Source organism: Prionailurus bengalensis, chromosome E4 (genome assembly GCF_016509475.1).
Source record: "Prionailurus bengalensis isolate Pbe53 chromosome E4, Fcat_Pben_1.1_paternal_pri, whole genome shotgun sequence".
NCBI classification, from domain to species: domain Eukaryota; kingdom Metazoa; phylum Chordata; class Mammalia; order Carnivora; family Felidae; genus Prionailurus; species Prionailurus bengalensis.
The window spans coordinates 27,952,243-27,970,935 of NC_057360.1; the positions used below are offsets into that span (position 1 = coordinate 27,952,243).

The 18,693-nt window shown below is 38.1% G+C and overlaps 1 protein-coding gene across 5 annotated transcripts in view; it reads left to right on the plus strand.

Annotated features, from left to right (window-relative positions):
• The window catches only part of LOC122476067 (torsin-1A-interacting protein 2-like), a 40,559-nt gene extending 22,753 nt beyond the window's left edge, over positions 1–17,806 (plus strand). For 3 of the 5 annotated variants that reach the window (XM_043568318.1, XM_043568316.1, XM_043568317.1), the window contains exons 2-5: positions 6,770–6,946; positions 9,487–10,008; positions 12,955–13,056; positions 13,824–17,806. In XM_043568318.1, the coding sequence (XP_043424253.1) occupies positions 6,913–6,946; positions 9,487–10,008; positions 12,955–13,056; positions 13,824–14,614 (1,449 nt within the window). In that variant the 5' untranslated portion in view covers positions 6,770–6,912 and the 3' untranslated portion in view covers positions 14,615–17,806. Of the gene's footprint in view, positions 1–6,111; positions 6,567–6,769; positions 6,947–9,486; positions 10,009–12,951; positions 13,057–13,823 lie in introns of those variants that run through there. The other 2 variants (XM_043568314.1, XM_043568315.1) reach the window with 2 other exon arrangements.
• The last annotated feature ends 887 nt before the right edge of the window (positions 17,807–18,693 follow it).

Here is an 18,693-nt window from a genome sequence, read left to right on the forward strand (position 1 = left end):
ACAATACTGCATGGTAGTGATAATTATTGTATTTTGCTAGTGACATTTAAAGAGGTTTCGTGTCAGACTAAAGGTTGCTGTTGATATTTCTGGTTATAAGTCAGTCACATTTTTCTCGAAGTACAAATATGTTCTAAAATTAATTCTCAAGACAAATGATCTAGAGGGTTATCCAACATTTTAGATTATGTGAGCCGAATTAATCTACTTCCATACTGTGGCAGAGTTGATACTGCTACTTATATATAATGGTGGCCATTTTAAAAATGACTTTTATGAGTACTTCCTGTTATTTGATGGCAGACTTAGGAGTGGAAAGTTAAAAGAAACATGCTGGGGTAGCCTGGGAAAGAAATATCTACTGAAGAGGAGGGTATCTTGGGTTGTGGGTGACTGAGTTAAGATCTCTAAGTGATAGGAGAAGGAAGCCCAGGCAGGCAGGAAGGCATAAAAGAATTGCGTGGAATCCGGAGTATGTGGCAATCAGCATGCTACATATATCTGTAAGAGTGAGATGAGCCATATGCCCTTCCGTCTCTTCAGTCTTTGACAGCCCTTGATTCTCCATGGAATCTTAACACAACTTGAAAATTGCTTATTACAGAGGAAAAACAATGGCCTTTGCAGCCAGTTGACCTGTGTTCATCTTCGAATTCTGGCACTGTTAAATGACTTTGGGCATTTTAACCTCTCTCTTCAGTTTCTTCATCTGTCAAATAGTGCAGTAATAACCTACCTCATAGTGTTCTGGGGTTGAATGTGATAATATATGCCAATCATACGGCACATAGTAAGTCTTTAGGACTAGAAAAAGTATAGGAGAACAGGTAGAACTCAGAAGTGTAGGGATAAGGATAGAGTCTTAATTTTAGAACTGGGATTAAATCCAATTGTTAGAGCTCAATCCTGAATTACCAAAAACTTCTTAAGTCCCTTCCAATGAAGGACTCCCTTGATCTTGGTACTGAGGTTGACGTTGTAGTTGAGTCCAGTGGTGTTAGGTATAAAGATTAAGAAGCCTACGGGGATGGATGCTCTCAAGGAAATCCTTGTCACATTTTTTAGGCCCGTTTACAGTCATAATTGTGGTAGATGTAATTGCTGTGTGATTTGTTCTATCACCTGAGACTTTCCACAACACTAAAATAAGCAGTTTGAGAAAATTTGAAGGATATGTGCAGAATCACCCAGGTCATATGTGCTAGAGTCACAATTCAGACCTAGATTCAGGGTACTTTGCAGTATGTTCACTACAAGTTTTTTTTTTAGTGTCACGGTTAAAAGCTTGGGTCCCACCGTCAGATTGAGTTCAAATCCTGACTCTGCCTTTACTAGCTGTGTGTTCTTGGGTAAGGTTCTTAACCTCTCTGTATGTCCATTTCCTTGTCTGTAAAACAGTAATAAGACTATTAATCCATACATCATAAGACTGTTGTGAAGATTAAATGAATTAATACATGAAATGCTTTGGATGCTGCTCGGCATAAAGAAGACGCTCAATAAATGTTAGCTATATATTTTTGTTGTAGATGTTTCATATGTTGTAGCTATAGCAGAAGTATATATTACTTGAGGGCCAAGAGAACCTGATTTTTATCCCTAGAGCCTAAAATGACAGGATTCATTAAAATAAAAGTGTTTAAAGGCAGAAAAAGGTACATACACTTATTGGGCCCGGACTACCATACATTTGTCATGATGGCATTTATGTCTAAATTACCATCCTAGATTGACTGACTGATACTCTTGTATCTTGGCTGCTAGGCTTCTAATTCATATTCTCTCTCCCTCCTCCTCCTCCTCCCCCTCCCCCCTCCCTAATTTACCACTTAGTGTTGCAGATGCCAGTGCTTCCTGGTACTTGCCTCTTCCTTCTTCCCCAGGTCTCTAGGTCTCCGTCCCCTCCCCTCACTGGTTCCCATAGAGGTTACAGGATGAATAGAGGTTGGGTGAGGTCTTGCTGCTCTCCCAGCCCTGATTTTCTTCTCAACGGCAGCTTTTTCTTGTCCTGTCTCCTTTCAACTGGTTATGACAAAGTGCATGGGAGGCTGTCGTTGAAGTATACCTCTGTAACACAAATTCATTGCTTGTGAACTCAAAGAGTTACCATTACAGGCTTTGCCTTTTGATTTTTTTCCTCACAGAGCTGATCCATTTTATTACTCATTTAACAAAAGTATTAACTACATCAAACATATAGAAAAATCCAGAAAATAACACTCACTAGGTACTCAGATCTAAAATACGTTAACATTTTGCCACATTTGCCTCCATTGTTTTGTTTTTTTTTTCAACATACAGTTGACACAGTTGAGACCCATTCTTGTCCTCCTCCTATTCCTGCCCTTCCCTCAGCAGAAGCAAGCACCAAATGGAAGTTTATGTGTATCCTTTCTGTTCATGTGTTTAATTATTTTATATCTGTTTAAGCAGTGTACAGAACAATAAAAGAATTGACTGCTTTCAAAATTTTATTATTCAGTAACAGTAACATTTATACATAAATGTGATGTGCACCAATTTGTAGAGTTTCTCTTCGACACTTAATTTTGTATGTTGGAGTCTGCTGAAGTTGGTTGTATTGCTGCAGTGCAAAGGTCATGGTCACCAGACAATGAATACATACCCAGCAGTCACCATTACCATTGGTGCAATGAGATGGAACAGAAAGGATACATCTTAAAAGAACACAAGGCAGCCACATCTGCAGAGGAAGCAGTGAGGCAAATTCGTGTCCTTGTTTACAAAAGTCCCAGGATGTGGAAATTAAAGAAGGCATCCCTCAGCCTACCATCTGGAGCATTTTCCACAAATGGAGACTAATCTGTTTAACCTGTTGCAAGCCCACATTGAGACTGTTAACGCAAATTGATACAAGTCTTGCTGCAGGTTTCAGGGTCACAGGGAAGTGCAAAAAGTGGAAAAATGGATCATAACCTCCACATATGTGGGACATTGAAAAACAACGTTTTACAATGGAACTTTTCAGGGATTCACTGAAAGTAAATCTTTTGTGCCACGTGAAGCACACAGGTCTTCATCAGTTCCTTTTTGCCAAAGATCCATCAAATGGAAATGATGGTATAATCATGGACACAATAATGGAATGGTTTTTCCCACAGCTGCAAAATCTCCAACATCCCCATTTTCCATCAGGATGAGGCTCTGCCTCACTTCCATTATGCAGTCCAGAGTTTCTTAATGTACACATTTCATGGCATGGATTGGATAATGCTCAAAAAGTTGACCTGCCTCTGGAATATTGGTCTCCAGATCTCCCACCATGTGACTTCTTGTGAGGATGTGTCAAGAACCCCTGTGTTTGTACCACTTCTTGTAGCATTGAGGGAATACCATTTCAGCTATGAACAGTGTGATATGTTTGTTACAAAGGGCCTAAATGAAATGGGCTACAGGAACGTGTGCCTTGTGACAAGAAAGGTATTTACTGAGCAGTTTTAAGATTAGAGAAATACCTGCGATGGTTCCTTTTGCAGAGTGTTTATTGGCTGCATCCTAGTTAGCAAGTAATACATTTTTGAAAGCGTTCAGTTCTGTTTGTTGGAAACCAAATTAATTGAGGGTATCCTACGTGCAATAAAATGTACAAATTTTAATTTTGATGACAAACGTTAACTACCTTAATAAAGATACGAAACACTTTACTAAACCCAGAAGCTTTCCTCATGCCCTTTTCCAGTGAGTACTCCTTCCCCCAGTAACCACTTCTATGTTTTCTGTCACCATAGACTACGGTAAATAACCATTTGCCTATTTTAGGACTTCATATAAATGGAATCATTTGGCAGATACTCCTATGTGTGGGTCTTTTTTCATTCACATTTCTTAAGATATATCCATGTCGTGGCTTGTATCAGTTCATATTTATGCCATTTGTTCTTCTTTTGAATCACTCTATATAGTATAAGTTTGTTTCTTAACTTGTATGTAAAAGTTATAATCCTGCACTTTTACAAATTTTTGAGATAGGTAATTCATTGGTTTAATTGCCATATATAATGTTACATTGTAAGAATATGCCACAGGTTTTTTTTTTTAATCCTCTTCGTTATTCATGGACATTTAGGTGGTCTCATTTTTTCCCTCATTTTAAACAATGCTGCCACAAATATCAGTGGGCACTTGAGGGAGAGTTTGTCTATGGCCTGTGTCTAAAAGTGCAATTGCCAGTTTGTAGAATCTGCGTGTCTTGTCTTTACCAGATAATTGCCATATTGCTCTCCAGAATTGAATAGCAGTTTACCTCATTGCCAATAGGGTTTAAAACTCTCTGTGTATCCATATCGTCACCAACACCTGGTGTTGCCCGACTTGTTTGCCAGTCGGTGCTTGTAAAATGGTATTGTATGTCATTGTTTATTTATTTTGCATTTCCTTAACCACTCTTATTGATTCATTAGACTGCTAGGTTTCCTCTTTATTTAACAGTTTGTTCACCTCTTTTCCCCATTTATTTTTTCATAGCATTATCTGTCTCTTACTGATTTGGGGGAGTCTATGTATTCTGGATATTAATCCCTTGCTGATTTTATGTGTTGGCTGATATTTTTCTGGTCAGTGAATTTATGTTTTAACTCTGATTTTGATGATTTGTATAGAAATTAACATTTTAAAAATGTGATCACATTTGTCAGATTTTCCCTTTATGGCTTGTGTATTTTATATCTTGTTTAAGAAAACCTTGAGGTTATAAAGATATTTGGTATTTTCTTCTGAAAATTCAAAGTTTTGCTCTTTATACTTAGATCTTTAATCTGAAATTGACTTTTGTGTCAGGTGGTATGTAGAAATCTTAACTTTTTTTCCCATTTGAGTTGTCACTTGTCCTCAAACTACTCATTAATGCGTTCTTTCTCTTTTGTCACTTAGCCAATTTCCTTTATGTATGTATGCATGTATTTCCTGGCTCTATATTCTGTATATTCTCTTTGTTCTTGCACCAATGCCCTTATTGTTCTTATTTCCTATAGGTTTATAATAAGTCTTGATATATCTGATAAAGATAGCCAGCCCCCCTCCTTCGGAATTACCTTAACTCTTCCTAATCCTTTACTGCTCTTTGTGAATTTTAGGGTCAGCTTGTCCATTCTGTAAGAAACAAAAAAATCAAAAACTTGTCTTAAGATTTTGTTTTAATTTACAATGAATCCGTAGATTAGTTTGGAGAGAATTGACATTATTGGTTTAGAGTCTTACTGTCTATGCACGTAATATATTTCTCTACTTAGGTCTTTTTTATGTCCTTTAATAAAGTTTTATGCTTTTCTTCCTAAAAGTTTTTTTTTTTTTAGTACATTTTTATTGAGGTATAATTTACATAGCATAAAACTCACCCCACTCTATAAAGTTCTTGCATATATGTTGTTAGGTTTTTTTACCAGGTACCTTTTAATTTTTATTTTGAGATACCTTATAGTTATTGTGTGATAGCCTGTCTGCTTTCTAAAATTTTTGTCCTGGTGCATAGGAAAGTTTTACCCGTTGTTTTCTCGGTTTGGGCTGGCAGGAAAAAATTGTCTTAAGAAATCTGAAAAAGACTGAGGACCTTTTATTTTCTTTCATGAACTAGGATAGGAGAGAAACCCTCATTGCAGCATATGATGGTAATGTGAAAGGGAGAGCTGGAAGCCCAGTCTCAGGCGATTGAAGAAGATAAAAGGGTGACAAGGAACTCTCCAAATCTTAGACGTGTTCGTAAATGTTCACACCAGCAGAAAGGAGGCCTGCCTCTAACTCCTCCCTTCCCTTCAAGTTTATAACTGGTACCACTCTACATTCATGTATCCATTTATTTATTCATATTATTTTTAATTAAAATAGGCAGTTCTTACTCTACACTAGGCTAATACCATGCATGTGGAATTAAAATGTTATTTTGTAAAATTAAATTTTACAAAAGAGTGCTGTGAAAAAGACATAAAGTTAGTTGGGTAGCCTTGCAACTAGGCTATCAATGTAACACTTTCTAAACCTCTTTTTCACATATATTTTTATATTTAGTCCTCATAGCAGTCCTTAGTCACTTTTACAGATAAGGAAAGTATTGTTCCTGACAAAAAATGATTCAACTATAAAATGATAGAACATTTTATTATGAGTTGCCTCTGATTTTGATTCCTTTTGTATATAGTTCATAGTAACTTCTACATGAGTCGTCTTTGACCACTGCGCAGAAAGGCATTGTATAAAGCGATCTAAAAGGAATACTGCGAGAAAACCACTAAAAAGGCAGTGACATAACTCCCGTGTTTATTTCCTACACCTGACACCAAGGCAGCCACCTTAGTTTGTAGGTACTCCCTGTGCATTGTTACTTAATAATGATAAGTGAAAGCTTCTAATAGGCTGAGAGATTGATATGGGGCAGAAACTGAAGACGTAAAGGAAACCTGCAGTGACTAACTGAGCAGTGACTTAAATTTCTACTCTTAGAATTACTCTTCATTCCATTTTCAAAGAACTTCTCTTTAAGATTCTGGCCACTTGGCCTTTCTGATCCTTTCAACACAATGGAACATATTAGGAGATTATGACATCCATGCAAGGTTAATAATCTGAAACTTTTTTTTCTACTTGTAGTTAAGGATTTGGTGATCCTCACTAAAACCAGAAAACATTTCTTCTTCACCAGAAAAGTTTCGAAGAGGAGCTACTACTCAGAGTAAACAGATTGAATAAATGAAGCTGAAATCAGCATTTCTCCCATGTATGAATAAAAAGTCATTTAATTCTTTTCATTTTATTTTAGTCACTATATATGCCTTGTTTCCTGGGTCCACGGGAAGCATGAGTCTGTTGGGACTTGGGACAAGAAGAAAACAAGACATCTTCACAAGAAAAAACAGACATTAACAAAAAGTATCCCAAAGTCTGAAGAGCTAGAACACAAACATGGCCGACAGAGGACTTAGGGATCCTGCAGAGGGTAAGACTAGTCTGTACAGCAGGTTCATGCTGTAGGAATCTAGACCTGTACTAAGATCTCAGGTGACTGAAACCTCAAGTTTGGAAGTAAAGAAGTTAGCTTAGTGGATTAATTTGTTACAATGATGATTCTTTTTTATTTGCTGAAGTCTACCATAACATCAGACCTGAATTATAAGGAAGGTTAATGTTTTAGAGACTCCAGTAGTAGGAACCCATAGAGTTAGAAAAATGCATGCATCTTAGAAGGGGATGGCAGACCTGTTTTTAGAGCTGTATTATTATTATTTTTTTAATCAAGAAAACAGATGTGCCATCTGTTTAGAGATCTTTCAATTCTAGGGAAAGATGAAATTTAAAGTCTTCATCCTGCTTGTATATATATGTAAGAGCTATCAAACAGGCAAATTATGAAGTAGATATTTCAGAAGAGAAGGGCATATTTACTTAGACCTTTTATTGAGGATATTTTAAAATATATAAAAGTAGAATACTATAATGAATTCCCATGCACTCAACATTTAGTTCCTTTTTTTTAAGTCTATTTAAATTCCAGTTCATTTATACCAGTTAATAATTTACAGTGTAATAATTAGTTTCAGGTGTATAATATAGGTATTTCAACATCTAATTTTTTTTAATATCTTTTACGTTTATATTAATTCAATTTTTTGTGAGAGAGATAGAGACAGAGTACAAGCCAGAGAGGGACAGAGAGAGAGAGACACAGAATCCCAAGCAGGCTCCAGGTTCTGAGCTGTCAGCACAGAGCCCAATATGGGGCTTGAACTCATCAACCTCGAGATCGTGACCTGAGCCGAAGTCGGACACTCAACCGACTGAGCCACCCAGGGCCCCCTCATCATCTAAATTTCAGTTATAACCTGTATAATGTTGATCTTGTTGCCTGCCATGGAATATTTAAATACGAATCCAAGGCATTATATCATTTAGTTTATATCTCTTAAAGATAGATTTTTTAAAGTAACTAAAATAGCATCATACCTGGAAAATATATTAATAATTGTTCCTTAATACTATCACAAATTTAATCAGTATGTACACTTCTCCAGTTGTCTCAACATCTTTTTTTTTTTTTTTTTTTTGCCTCCTTAATCTTTTTTTCTCCACAGCTGGTGTTTTGTTTTGTTTTTTTCTTTATAATGGGCCACTCTCTGTATTTGATTGATTTGTCTTTTAGGTTGCTTTTTTTTTTTTTTTTAGGCTTTACTATAAAAAATACCACACATACATAAGAGTAGAGAGAGAGAGATGAAATGAATCCCATGTTCCCATCAAATGGCTCCATCTGCTGCCAACATATTGTTTCATCTGTAGTTTCTCACTCTCCTTTATCACCCATATTCTTGAGGCAAGTTGTTGACATCGTGTAATTTTAGCCATGAATATGTGAATACTTACCTCTAAAAGGATGCTTTAAAAAATTATCACAATATATTGTACTTAAAGGATGACCAGTAATTCCTTAGTAAGAAGGAATATCTGGCATTCAAATTTTCCTGATTATCTCATAAATACTTTTTCAATAATTGTTTGCCACTAGATGCAAACAGGTCACACATTGCCTTTGATTGGTGCATTTGGTCTCTTTCATTTCTCTTAATCAGTAGGGCACCCCTCCTTTTCTTCTTTTCTTGCCATTTATTTTTGTCTCTTGCTGTTATTAAAGTAACAGAAGTCTTTTGTCCCTTTGAATTTTCCCATCCTGGGTTTTACCAATTACGTTCTGAGGCATGATTTAATATATTCCTCTATCCCTGTATTTCATGGAAACTGGTAGGTAGCTCTAGAATCTTGATCATATATCAGTTCGTTTGTTTGGCAAGAATACTATACGTGAGGGGCGCCTGGGTGGCTCAGTCGGTGGAGCGTCTGACTTCGGCTCAGGTCATGATCTCGCGGTCTGTGAGTTCGAGCCCCGCGTAGGGCTCTGTGCTGATGGCTCAGAGCCCGGAGCCTGCTTCCGATTCTGTCTCCCTCTCTCCCTGCCCCTCCCTCACTCACAGTCTGTCTGTCTCTCTCTCAAAAATAAACATTAAAAAAAAAGAATACTATACATGGTATAGTGTACTTCGTACTGCATTGAATTGGGAGGTTAATGATGTCTGGTTTTCCCTGTTTTTGTGATGTTAAAGATTGATCAGCTGGTTCAGCAGTTGTGAGTCTGGTTCATCCATTATAAAACTTCTCATAAGCCTTTTGCATAATGGTTTTAGTTGCTACTGATGATTATTGCCTAGATACATTATTTCATCAGGGAGGAGGATGTGTTTAATACACAAAAATTGGTTCTGTTATTCAAAATAGTTTTACATTAGTATTATTTGTTAGATTTATTAACACATAATAAATTTGTCTTACCTTTAGTGGAAATCAAGAGAAATAATGTTTAGGAAGAGTGCCTTGCTAACCATAAAAATCTATATACATTTTACTTATTATTCAGTTAGGGACCTTGTTAAAATACAAAAAAATAGGGATGTTATTTTCAATTAAAATTATAAATTTTTATCTCAATAGCCCCTCAAGAGGATTTGAAAAATGACCCATCAGTAAGTTCTCAGGCACAGGAGACCATAGTCACAGCAAGTACCACTGAAGAAGCTCAGACCCCAGACCCTGTCTGTGGTCTTAACAAAGTCCACCAAGAGGTAGAAAATATAGGTCCAGGAAGTGCAGATGCAGGTGATCAATCAGAAGATTCAGATGAAACAAATTATGGGAACTATCCAAAGGATAAAACAGAACATGAGAACAACCAGAGCTTTCAGGATGAAGAGCAAGGCCATCAACTCCCTGATTCAGAAAGTCCAGGTGAAAAACCCTTGGATCCAGAACCCAGCTGTTCTCCAAGTGACAAGGTGGGAAGAGATGATGTGCTCTTACGAAGCGACTCTGCAGCCCTCCCTGAGGAAGTGAGCAGCGGACCTGGAGTTGCACAGGAGCCACCTGCCATGGACCCTCAGGATGCCCCAAGCCCTGATCGTTCCCATGCAGGGCCAGAGAACCAGGGCACAGTGCGGAGGCGACTGCTGGGGCCAGGTAAGGGAGCCCACTGGACTTCTGTTTCGTATTGCTCTGTCACTGAGGACACAGCATAGGTCAGGGGCCTTTTTGTCAGCTTCTCTTTCCTTCATAGGACCAAGGCCTTTGGGCCTTGCCCAAGGTCACTTAAAGACATATGACTGAACTTAGAATGAGGTTTCTCATCTCCTAGACCAGCTCACTACACTACTTACGTAGCTTCCAAAACATAAACTGCATTTTTAAACAGTATTTTTATTTACTTACTGTTTGTAGTAATGTAGTAAGATTTAAAAAAGGGGGCGGCGGTGGGGGAAGGCCTGACTTTTTAAAACTTTACTAGCTTTTTCTTTAATTCTTAGGAGCGTATTTTTTATTTACAGTTTTTTAAAGCTTTTACTTTTGGAGGAACTAAACACTACATAAATCAAGAGATGGATATATTTAAAAACCAGCATCAGTGGTACAGTGCCCTTAACTCAGTCATATTTTAGTTTTATAAGACTTCGAGCAAATCCGTTAATTTCTCTCTGTATGATTTTCTCCTCTTGTATATTAAGGAGAATAACCATCATATCTTCTCTTACGAAGATACTGTCTTCCTAGTGGCTAAGTCCTTAGCTGGAACTCAAAAGAGACACAGATTCTAGTTGTGGCCCTGCCACTTGCTAGCTTGGGTGACCTTGAGCAAGTCTCTTAACTTCCTGGTACTTCAGTTTCCTATTTGTAGAATGAAGAATTTGGACAAGAGGTATCCAGCTCTCACTGTCTATAATTCTATGTATGTATTTTATAAGTACTTAGAAGAGCTCAGTCTAAAATGCCTATTGGCCAATGCAAACGAACATAAAATATTACACATTCTGTTCATCAGGGGCTTGACTAAGGGCTGGAAATTAATGTTTCACTATAAATCAGTGACCTATCTCAAATACATGTTTCCTTCATTAATCATTAGTATAGTCTGTAACTTCAGGGAAGTCAAGAACTCTCTCTCTCTCATCCATTATGTCTCTGTGGCACCTGGCACAGAGAAGCAACTTTATGAATAGCTGTTACATGAATGAATGAATGTGACTTGTATGAACTATTATGTCCCATCAGATTTCATCATATGCAGGTTCACTGAGTGGAGGAAGAAAATATTGTTTTAAAAATGCAGTCTGTGTATGCAGAGCAGCTTAATATAATGGAATGAACTAATCTAGCAGATGAGAAATCTTGTTCTAAACTCAGCCACATCTCTTTTTTTTTTCTTAAGGTTTATTTGAGAGAGAGAGAGAGAGAGAGGGAGGGAGGAAGGGCTGGGGTGGGGGTGGGGGAGAAAGAATTCCAAACAGGCTCCACACTGTCAGCACAGAGCCCGATGCGGGGCTTGAACTCACAAACCCAAGTTCATGACCTGAGCTGAAACCAAGAGTCAGACACTTAACCGGCTGAGCCACCCAGGTGCCCCACTTAGCCACATCTCTTTATGTGACCTTGGGCAAAGCCCTTCCCATCCCTGGGCCTTTTGTCAGGATAGGTAAGGTGGGGTCACAGTAGGTGATCATTAAAGATCCTTTCATATTCTATGCTATGATACCTTAAGTTCCTATATTTTAGTGTGATGTGAATAAATACACTATCCTTTATAGGTGAAGATTCTTTTCTTTTTTTAAACTGTTTCATTTATTTTTTTTTTAAATGTTAATTTATTTTTGAGAGAGAGAGCCATGAGCAGGGGAGGGACAGAGAGAGGGAGATAGGATCTGAAACAGGCTCTGGGCTGACAGCAGCAAGCCCGATCCCACAGTCTCACAAACCATGAGACCGTGACTTGAGCCATAGATGCTCAACCAACTGAGCCACCTAGCCACCTGTTTCTTTATGTTAATAGAGTGTACCGTTTGAGTTCTTTTTCCCGTAAGCACACACCTATACCGTAGAGTGCCTTCGAGTGCTACACAATAGTGCCCTCCTTTTTTTTCAGCCACACATTTTAAGACTGGTGTCTCACCCCACACCTACATTTTTACGTAGTTCATAAATTTTCTTAATCTTGTATTCCTTACTTTTCATGATTCCATCAAGAGTTCCAAACGTACTTTTGTGAGCTATTTTGTACCTGTACAGTAATCTCTCCTGTCTCAAAACTTAGGGCCTTCATTATGTGTATGCTTGGGGTCTTGAGCCATGTGACTTGCACCCTGGAATTAGAGTGTCCTTGCCCTGTGATGTTGAGTCTTGCGTACAGCTAATGCTTCTTTCTTAAAAAAATGTTTTATTATGTATGCATTATCTTTTAATAGCTGCCACATAATTTATTTATTTAAAGTAAACTCTGCGCCCAGTGTAGGGTTTGAACACACAACGCTGAGATCAAGAGTCTCATGCTCTACTGACTGAGCCAGCCAGGTGCCCCCAGCTAACACTTCTAAAATCCCTTTTTACTTATTTATTTTATTATTAATTTTTCTTTTTTTAACGTTTATGTATTTTTGAGACAGAGAAAGACAGAGCATGAACAGGGGAGGGTCAGAGAGAAAGGGAGACACAGAATCTGAAACAGGCTCCAGGCTCAGCTGTCAGCACAGAGCCCGATGCGGGGCTCAAACCCACGGACTGCGAGATCATGACCTGAGCCGAAGTCAGACGCCCAACTGACTGAGCCACCCAGGTGCCCCATAAAATCCCTTTTTAATTTTAAACATTTTGTCGAAATACATTGTAGATAGGTTTGGCCGCAATATTAGGGTGCTTGTTTCTTGTCCTTGATGTAAGGGCCAGTGAGGACTTCATTTTATTGTTCTACGTAGAATAAAAGTAATAGCCTTAAGGAAAAGACAGGGAAAAAAGTTAGCTTTGTATAAGAAAGTATAGAAATCCTCTCAGCCTAATAATTCTTTGATTTGGTAAGAGGCCTAGAGTGTATGATACCCCGTTAGCATATTGTCTAAAGAGAACGTTCCTTTTCCCCAGCAGAGGCTGAAAGTCATCAACAGGAAACACAAAGGTTGGAAGAAAAGAAAGAGAGTGCACTGGATACCAGAAGAAAGATGAATAAAAAGGATTATTTGCGTTATGGTGAGAACAAAATTGGTCCTACTGCAGTGTCGATTCACATTCAGAAATCCTCAGAGAAAACACCTAGAAGACTAGCATTTAAACAATTTCATTGTTTTAGTATTTTTGTTTTTATTTTACTTTGTTTTAATTCCAGTGTACTTAACATACAGTGTTCTGTTAGTTTCCAGTGTGCAGTGTAGTGATTCGCAGTTCCATACAACACCTGGTGCTCATCACAACAAGTGAATTCTTTAATCCGCATCACCTATTTCACCCGCTTCCCCTCTGGTAACCATGTTGTTACCATCCTGGTTATCTGGTAACCGTGATATTTTGGCATCCTGAACAAAATGAGAATTCCCATAGGAGGAAGGACTTTTCGTAAATAAGAAACTAAAATACTCTTTACAGAGTATTAACTTTCCACGTGGCATTTTTACATTTTGACCCTTTAGGAAAAAATGGCCTATTAGAAGTAATAGGTACTTTGAGAGGGAGGAGGACTATCCTGATCATTTCTAAATTGCATCATTAGTTATAGCAACAAATACATAAACTTACCTTTTAACAAAAATACTGTATCATCAAATAATTAAATCTAAGAAATTAGAGAAGTGTTTCTGGTAGACCTAAATTAGCTCAAAGTTTAAAGGATTCAGGCGAAAGAAACTCACCACAATTAGTAAAATCTGGCAGTATCTCTAACTCATTTCAGTTTACCACAGATTTTATTTCTGATCCACCTTCTCTCTAATTTTGTGTTTTATTTTCCCATTCTCTGACAGGCTCCATCTTTTTTGGCTCTGTGGTCACGACTCTTGTTTTGCTAAATTGGGGTAATAGCTACTATTCCTCTTCAGCCCAGCAAGTGCCCAAAAATCCAGCTTTGGAGGCCTTTTTGGTTCATTTCAGCCAACTGAAGGATAAATTCCCAGGCCAGAGTTCCTTTTTGTGGCAGAGAGGACGTAAATTTCTCCAGAAACACCTCAATGCTTCAAACCCCACTGAGCCAGCCACCATCATATTTACAGCAGCTCAGGAGGGAAGAGAGACCCTGAAGTGCCTGAGCCACCTCGTTGCGGATGCCTATACCTCTTCCCAGAAAGTCTCTGCCATTCAGATTGACGGGGCTGCAAGAACCTTGCAGGACAGTGACGTGGTCAAGCAGTTGGTTGACACGGAGCTGAGCTCAGGATTTGAGAATGGCCAGAAGGCTGCTGTGGTGCACCACTTTGAATCCCTTCCCGCAGGCTCTACCTTAATCTTCTACAAGTATTGTGACCATGAGAATGCTGCCTTTAAAGATGTGGCCCTGGTCCTGACTGTTCTCCTAGAGGAGGAAACATTAGAAGCAAGTGTCGGCCCAAGGGAAACTGAAGAAAAAGTGAGAGATTTCCTCTGGGCCAGGTTTACCAACTCAGACACTCCCAGCTCCTTCAACCACATGGACTCTGACAAATTGAGTGGCCTCTGGAGCCGGATTTCACACCTGGTGCTGCCCGTCCAGCCTGTGAGGGACATCGAAGAACAGGGGTGCCTTTTATACTTAAGTACGGAGTTGGTTTTTGAGGCCTAGATTTATTAAAAAGTTAGTTGAAGAGCCTTCTGTTTCTGTGGAAGGAGGTTATGAAAAGCCTGGAGAACACAAATGAGCTTATTTTAGAAAAAAATTCTCATTTTTTACCTTTTGTAAAATCTTTCTAAGCTTGACAAAACTTGACTTTTTTCCCTGGCCTTTGAAGGAAATCAGGTTTGAAATCTGCATAGAATATATAACTGAGGCTTTTTTTTTTTTTTTAATCCAGAAATAGAGCAACAGAATGATTGCATGGGAAGATAATCTCAGAATGACTAAAATGATTTTTGTTTTCTTGAGAGTCTAAGGAGTCTTTTGGGTAGTGTTTGGACTGAACTACAGCAGTTACAGTTATGAAGCAAGGATAATTTTAAAAATGTTTTTTCTATCACATATTAAAATATTTTAAAAACTGATTTTAATAACCTAGTCATGGGATTACATCTTCTACTAATTTGCATTTTTGAATAGTTTGAAAAGAAATATGAATTCAAGTACTTAACTGTATGTAAGGCACTGTGCTTTTATTCCATTAATGGGCCAAGGTAAAAGCAACTGTTCTTAAGAAATGTTCTTGAAAATTGGAAACAAGGGAAGGAATTAACTATAACCATTGGAAATGAAGAAATTCCAATTGGCTGTATCTTTACTTCGCTTTCTTGAATGTTTTAGAACCATGATTTCCAAGGTATGTCTACTGGCAACCCTATTCTTTTTATCAGGGAGGTTCTGCATTTGATTGCTTCAGGTAGTGGGATTCTCCATAAGATATAATTGGAACAAAGAGTTCCACTGATAATGAAATTTGAAAATTGCTGATTAAGTTAAAAACAAATCTTAGAAGATAGGAAAATGGGTAGGAAAATGATGAATGTATTAGAACTCATGAGTTGGAAGAGGATGAAATACAGGTTTATTGTATAGACATGCTGTTTATGAAAGATAAAGACCTATAGATGAACAGCAGAATGTATAAACTAGTATTTACTAAGCATATATATATGTATATATATATATACACACACACATATATATATATATTTTAAGCGAGTGTGTGCACAGGAGCGTGTGTGCAGGAGAGTGAAGGGGCAGGAGAGGATAGAGAAAGAGGCAGGGAGAGAATCTCAGGCAGGCTCCACACTCAGAGCAGAGCCTGACGCAGAGCTCAGTCTTGTGACTGTGAGATCATGACCTGAGCCGAAATCAAGAGTTGGATGCTTGAGGCACCTGGATGGCTCAGTCGGTTAAGCAACTGACTTCGGCTCAGGTCATGATCTCGCGTTCGTGGGTTTGAGCCCCGCGTCGGGCTCTGTGCTGACAGCTCAGAGCCTGAAGCCTGCTTCGGATTCTGTGTCTCCCTCTCTCTTTGCCCCTCTCCCACTCGTTCTCTGTCTCTCAAAAATAAATAAACGTTAAAAAAAAAAAAGCGTGGGATGCTTAACCTATTGAGCCACCCAGGCACCTCAGTATTTGCTAAGCATCTCTCTGATGATTTTGTTAATTTCTCTTAATCATCATTTCTGTCTCCCCTGAAGCGAGTTTTATAATTGTCTAGGATGACAGTTTGAGTACAATTTAAGCAGAATAGAGTTTAATAACTAATTGAATAGGTTTTATATGGGTGTGGTAGCATAACTTTACCATGCTGGTTTACTTGCTGTGCAGTGATGGCATATTATGTAATGCAGCCCATTTCTTAACTAGATGGTTAGAAATGCAAGAGATACTATACTTAGTGAAAGGAAGCAGACATGGAAAATAGATTCTAAGAGGTTTTATTTTTTTATTTTTTTTTAACGTTTATTTATTTTTGAGACAGAGACAGAGCATGAACAGGGGAGGGTCAGAGAGAGGGAGACACAGAATCTAAAACAGGCCCCCGTCTCCGAACTGTCAGCACAGAGCCCAACGCGGGGCTCGAACCCACGGACCGCGAGAGATCGTGACCTGAGCCAAAGTCAGCCGCTTAACCGACTGAGCCACCCAGGCGCCCCTGATTCTAAGAGGTTTTAATGACCAGTATTAATTGTTGGACCGTGTTCTGTGATTGCAAGTAAGATTGAGAACAGTGTTTATGGAGACAATAGTTGTTGGTTTGCCTTGCAGCTCTGAAAGCAGAACTCTAGTAAAATTATCTTGACCTAGCGAAGGGTCTGTTCCATGGCATGGCATGGCATGGCTATAGGAACTATCACCATGATCCTGTAATATTTCAACTAGGTTTTGGCCTCTCTGCTGCTGTGAGAGAAGAATATGTATATATATATAGTGTGTGTGTGTGTGTGTGTGTGTGTGTGTGTGTGTGTGTGTGTGTGTGTGTATCTTCCTAGTGTTTCCGAAAATCCTTCCAGGTTTTAATCATGTAGATTTCTTTTGTACATTAATCATATTGCCAATTAAAGCATGAAAGAAGTCACATGATTAAAGCATGTAAGGATTTTCAGAAACACTAGGAAGATACAGGGATCTTTATTGATACCTAAAAAGAGATCACAAAGACATAGGGGGAAGAATCTATTGGAAAATACCTGTCACAGGAAAAACATATAAATCTGTTCTAACCACGGTCTTAAGTGGTGTTCAGTTGAGTGTAGGGGCACACCTAAAGGAACTATTTTCATTTGTGACTCTGTGAAGGAATCTTTCAAATAGATTTGAGGAAAAACCTGCTTGAACAAGAAGATAAACCATAGTGAATATAGTATCAATATCAATCCAATATAAAATCAGAGGAAATTGAAGAAAAATCTATAATGTTTGAATTTTTTTTTTCTGTATTTCTAGATCTCAGGTGTCAGCTAGCATTCTGTCACACAAAACCAATGGTGCCTTGTAGAATTGTTCTGTTGGTCTGCTGACCTGTGCTACCTCAGATCTATGAAGAACCAGTATAAAATGTGCATATATATCAGTGATTCGGAACACAGATGAAACAAAAATTTTAGTTTCTTCATTCAGTTGAATATGGTTTTTCGTCATTTCCTTTTCATACGATTAAGAAAAAGGTTTTAAAATGGCACTTTTTTTTTAATGTTTAGCCTGTATTAAAAAACACTTCTCCTTCCGTGTGTAAGTGCAATCATCTGAAGCTATTGTCAGTTTTCTGTTCGCTATTTCAAAACTTATTTTAAAAAGCAGTATATTAGCTCTGGATCTATTCATGAATAAAATGATTATTTTTAAAGCATAAAACTTTATATTTTTTTAAGGTACCAATTAAAATTGATTATCTAATGTACTCTTAAGTTCATTTCTATTCAGTTCTTTTTTTAAGTTTCCAGATTTTCTTTTGCATATCTAGTAGTTCACCTTTCATTACTTTTACAGTTTGTTTATTTGTTTGTTTGTTTGTTTGTTTTGACTTAGAACAGTGACTTGTGGACCTATGATACCATACATCATTGTTTAATTATTATCACAGAACAATTCTAATGACTACATTCTATGTTAATATAAATTGCTTCTTGAGTGGTACCAGAGTTCTAGAAGAAACTGGTGTAGAATCAGACACTGTCTCTGGACTTTGGAGTTTTTTCCCCTGTGAGGTAACTTTAAGTTTCCCAGCTAGCTTCCAAGTTGGCAGAGAAGTTCCAGGAAATTCCTATCACTGAAGGTAGTAATGCTGTTGTTTCTATTTTTTAAATTAATAAAAGTTTCTTTTTTTTTTTTTTTTAAATTTTTTTTTTCAACGTTTATTTATTTTTGGGACAGAGAGAAACAGAGCATGAACGGGGGAGGGTCAGAGAGAGGGAGACACAGAATCGGAAACAGGCTCCAGGCTCTGAGCCATCAGCCCAGAGCCCGACGCGGGGCTCGAACCCACGGACCGCGAGATCGTGACCTGGCTGAAGTCGGACGCTTAACCGACTGCGCCACCCAGGCGCCCCAATAAAACAGTTTCAATGTAGTTCATTTGAAAGCCTCCAAACTTCAGGTGGTAAGGCTCAGCAGACCTGTGACCTATCATCGTCCAGCCAGTGACCCAGTTGAACAGTGCTAGCTACTGTGGTGCTTTGGAGCCTTTCACAGTTTTTAATTGTTGGAGTTATACTTTTATCTGTTAAAACAATAAGCATAAG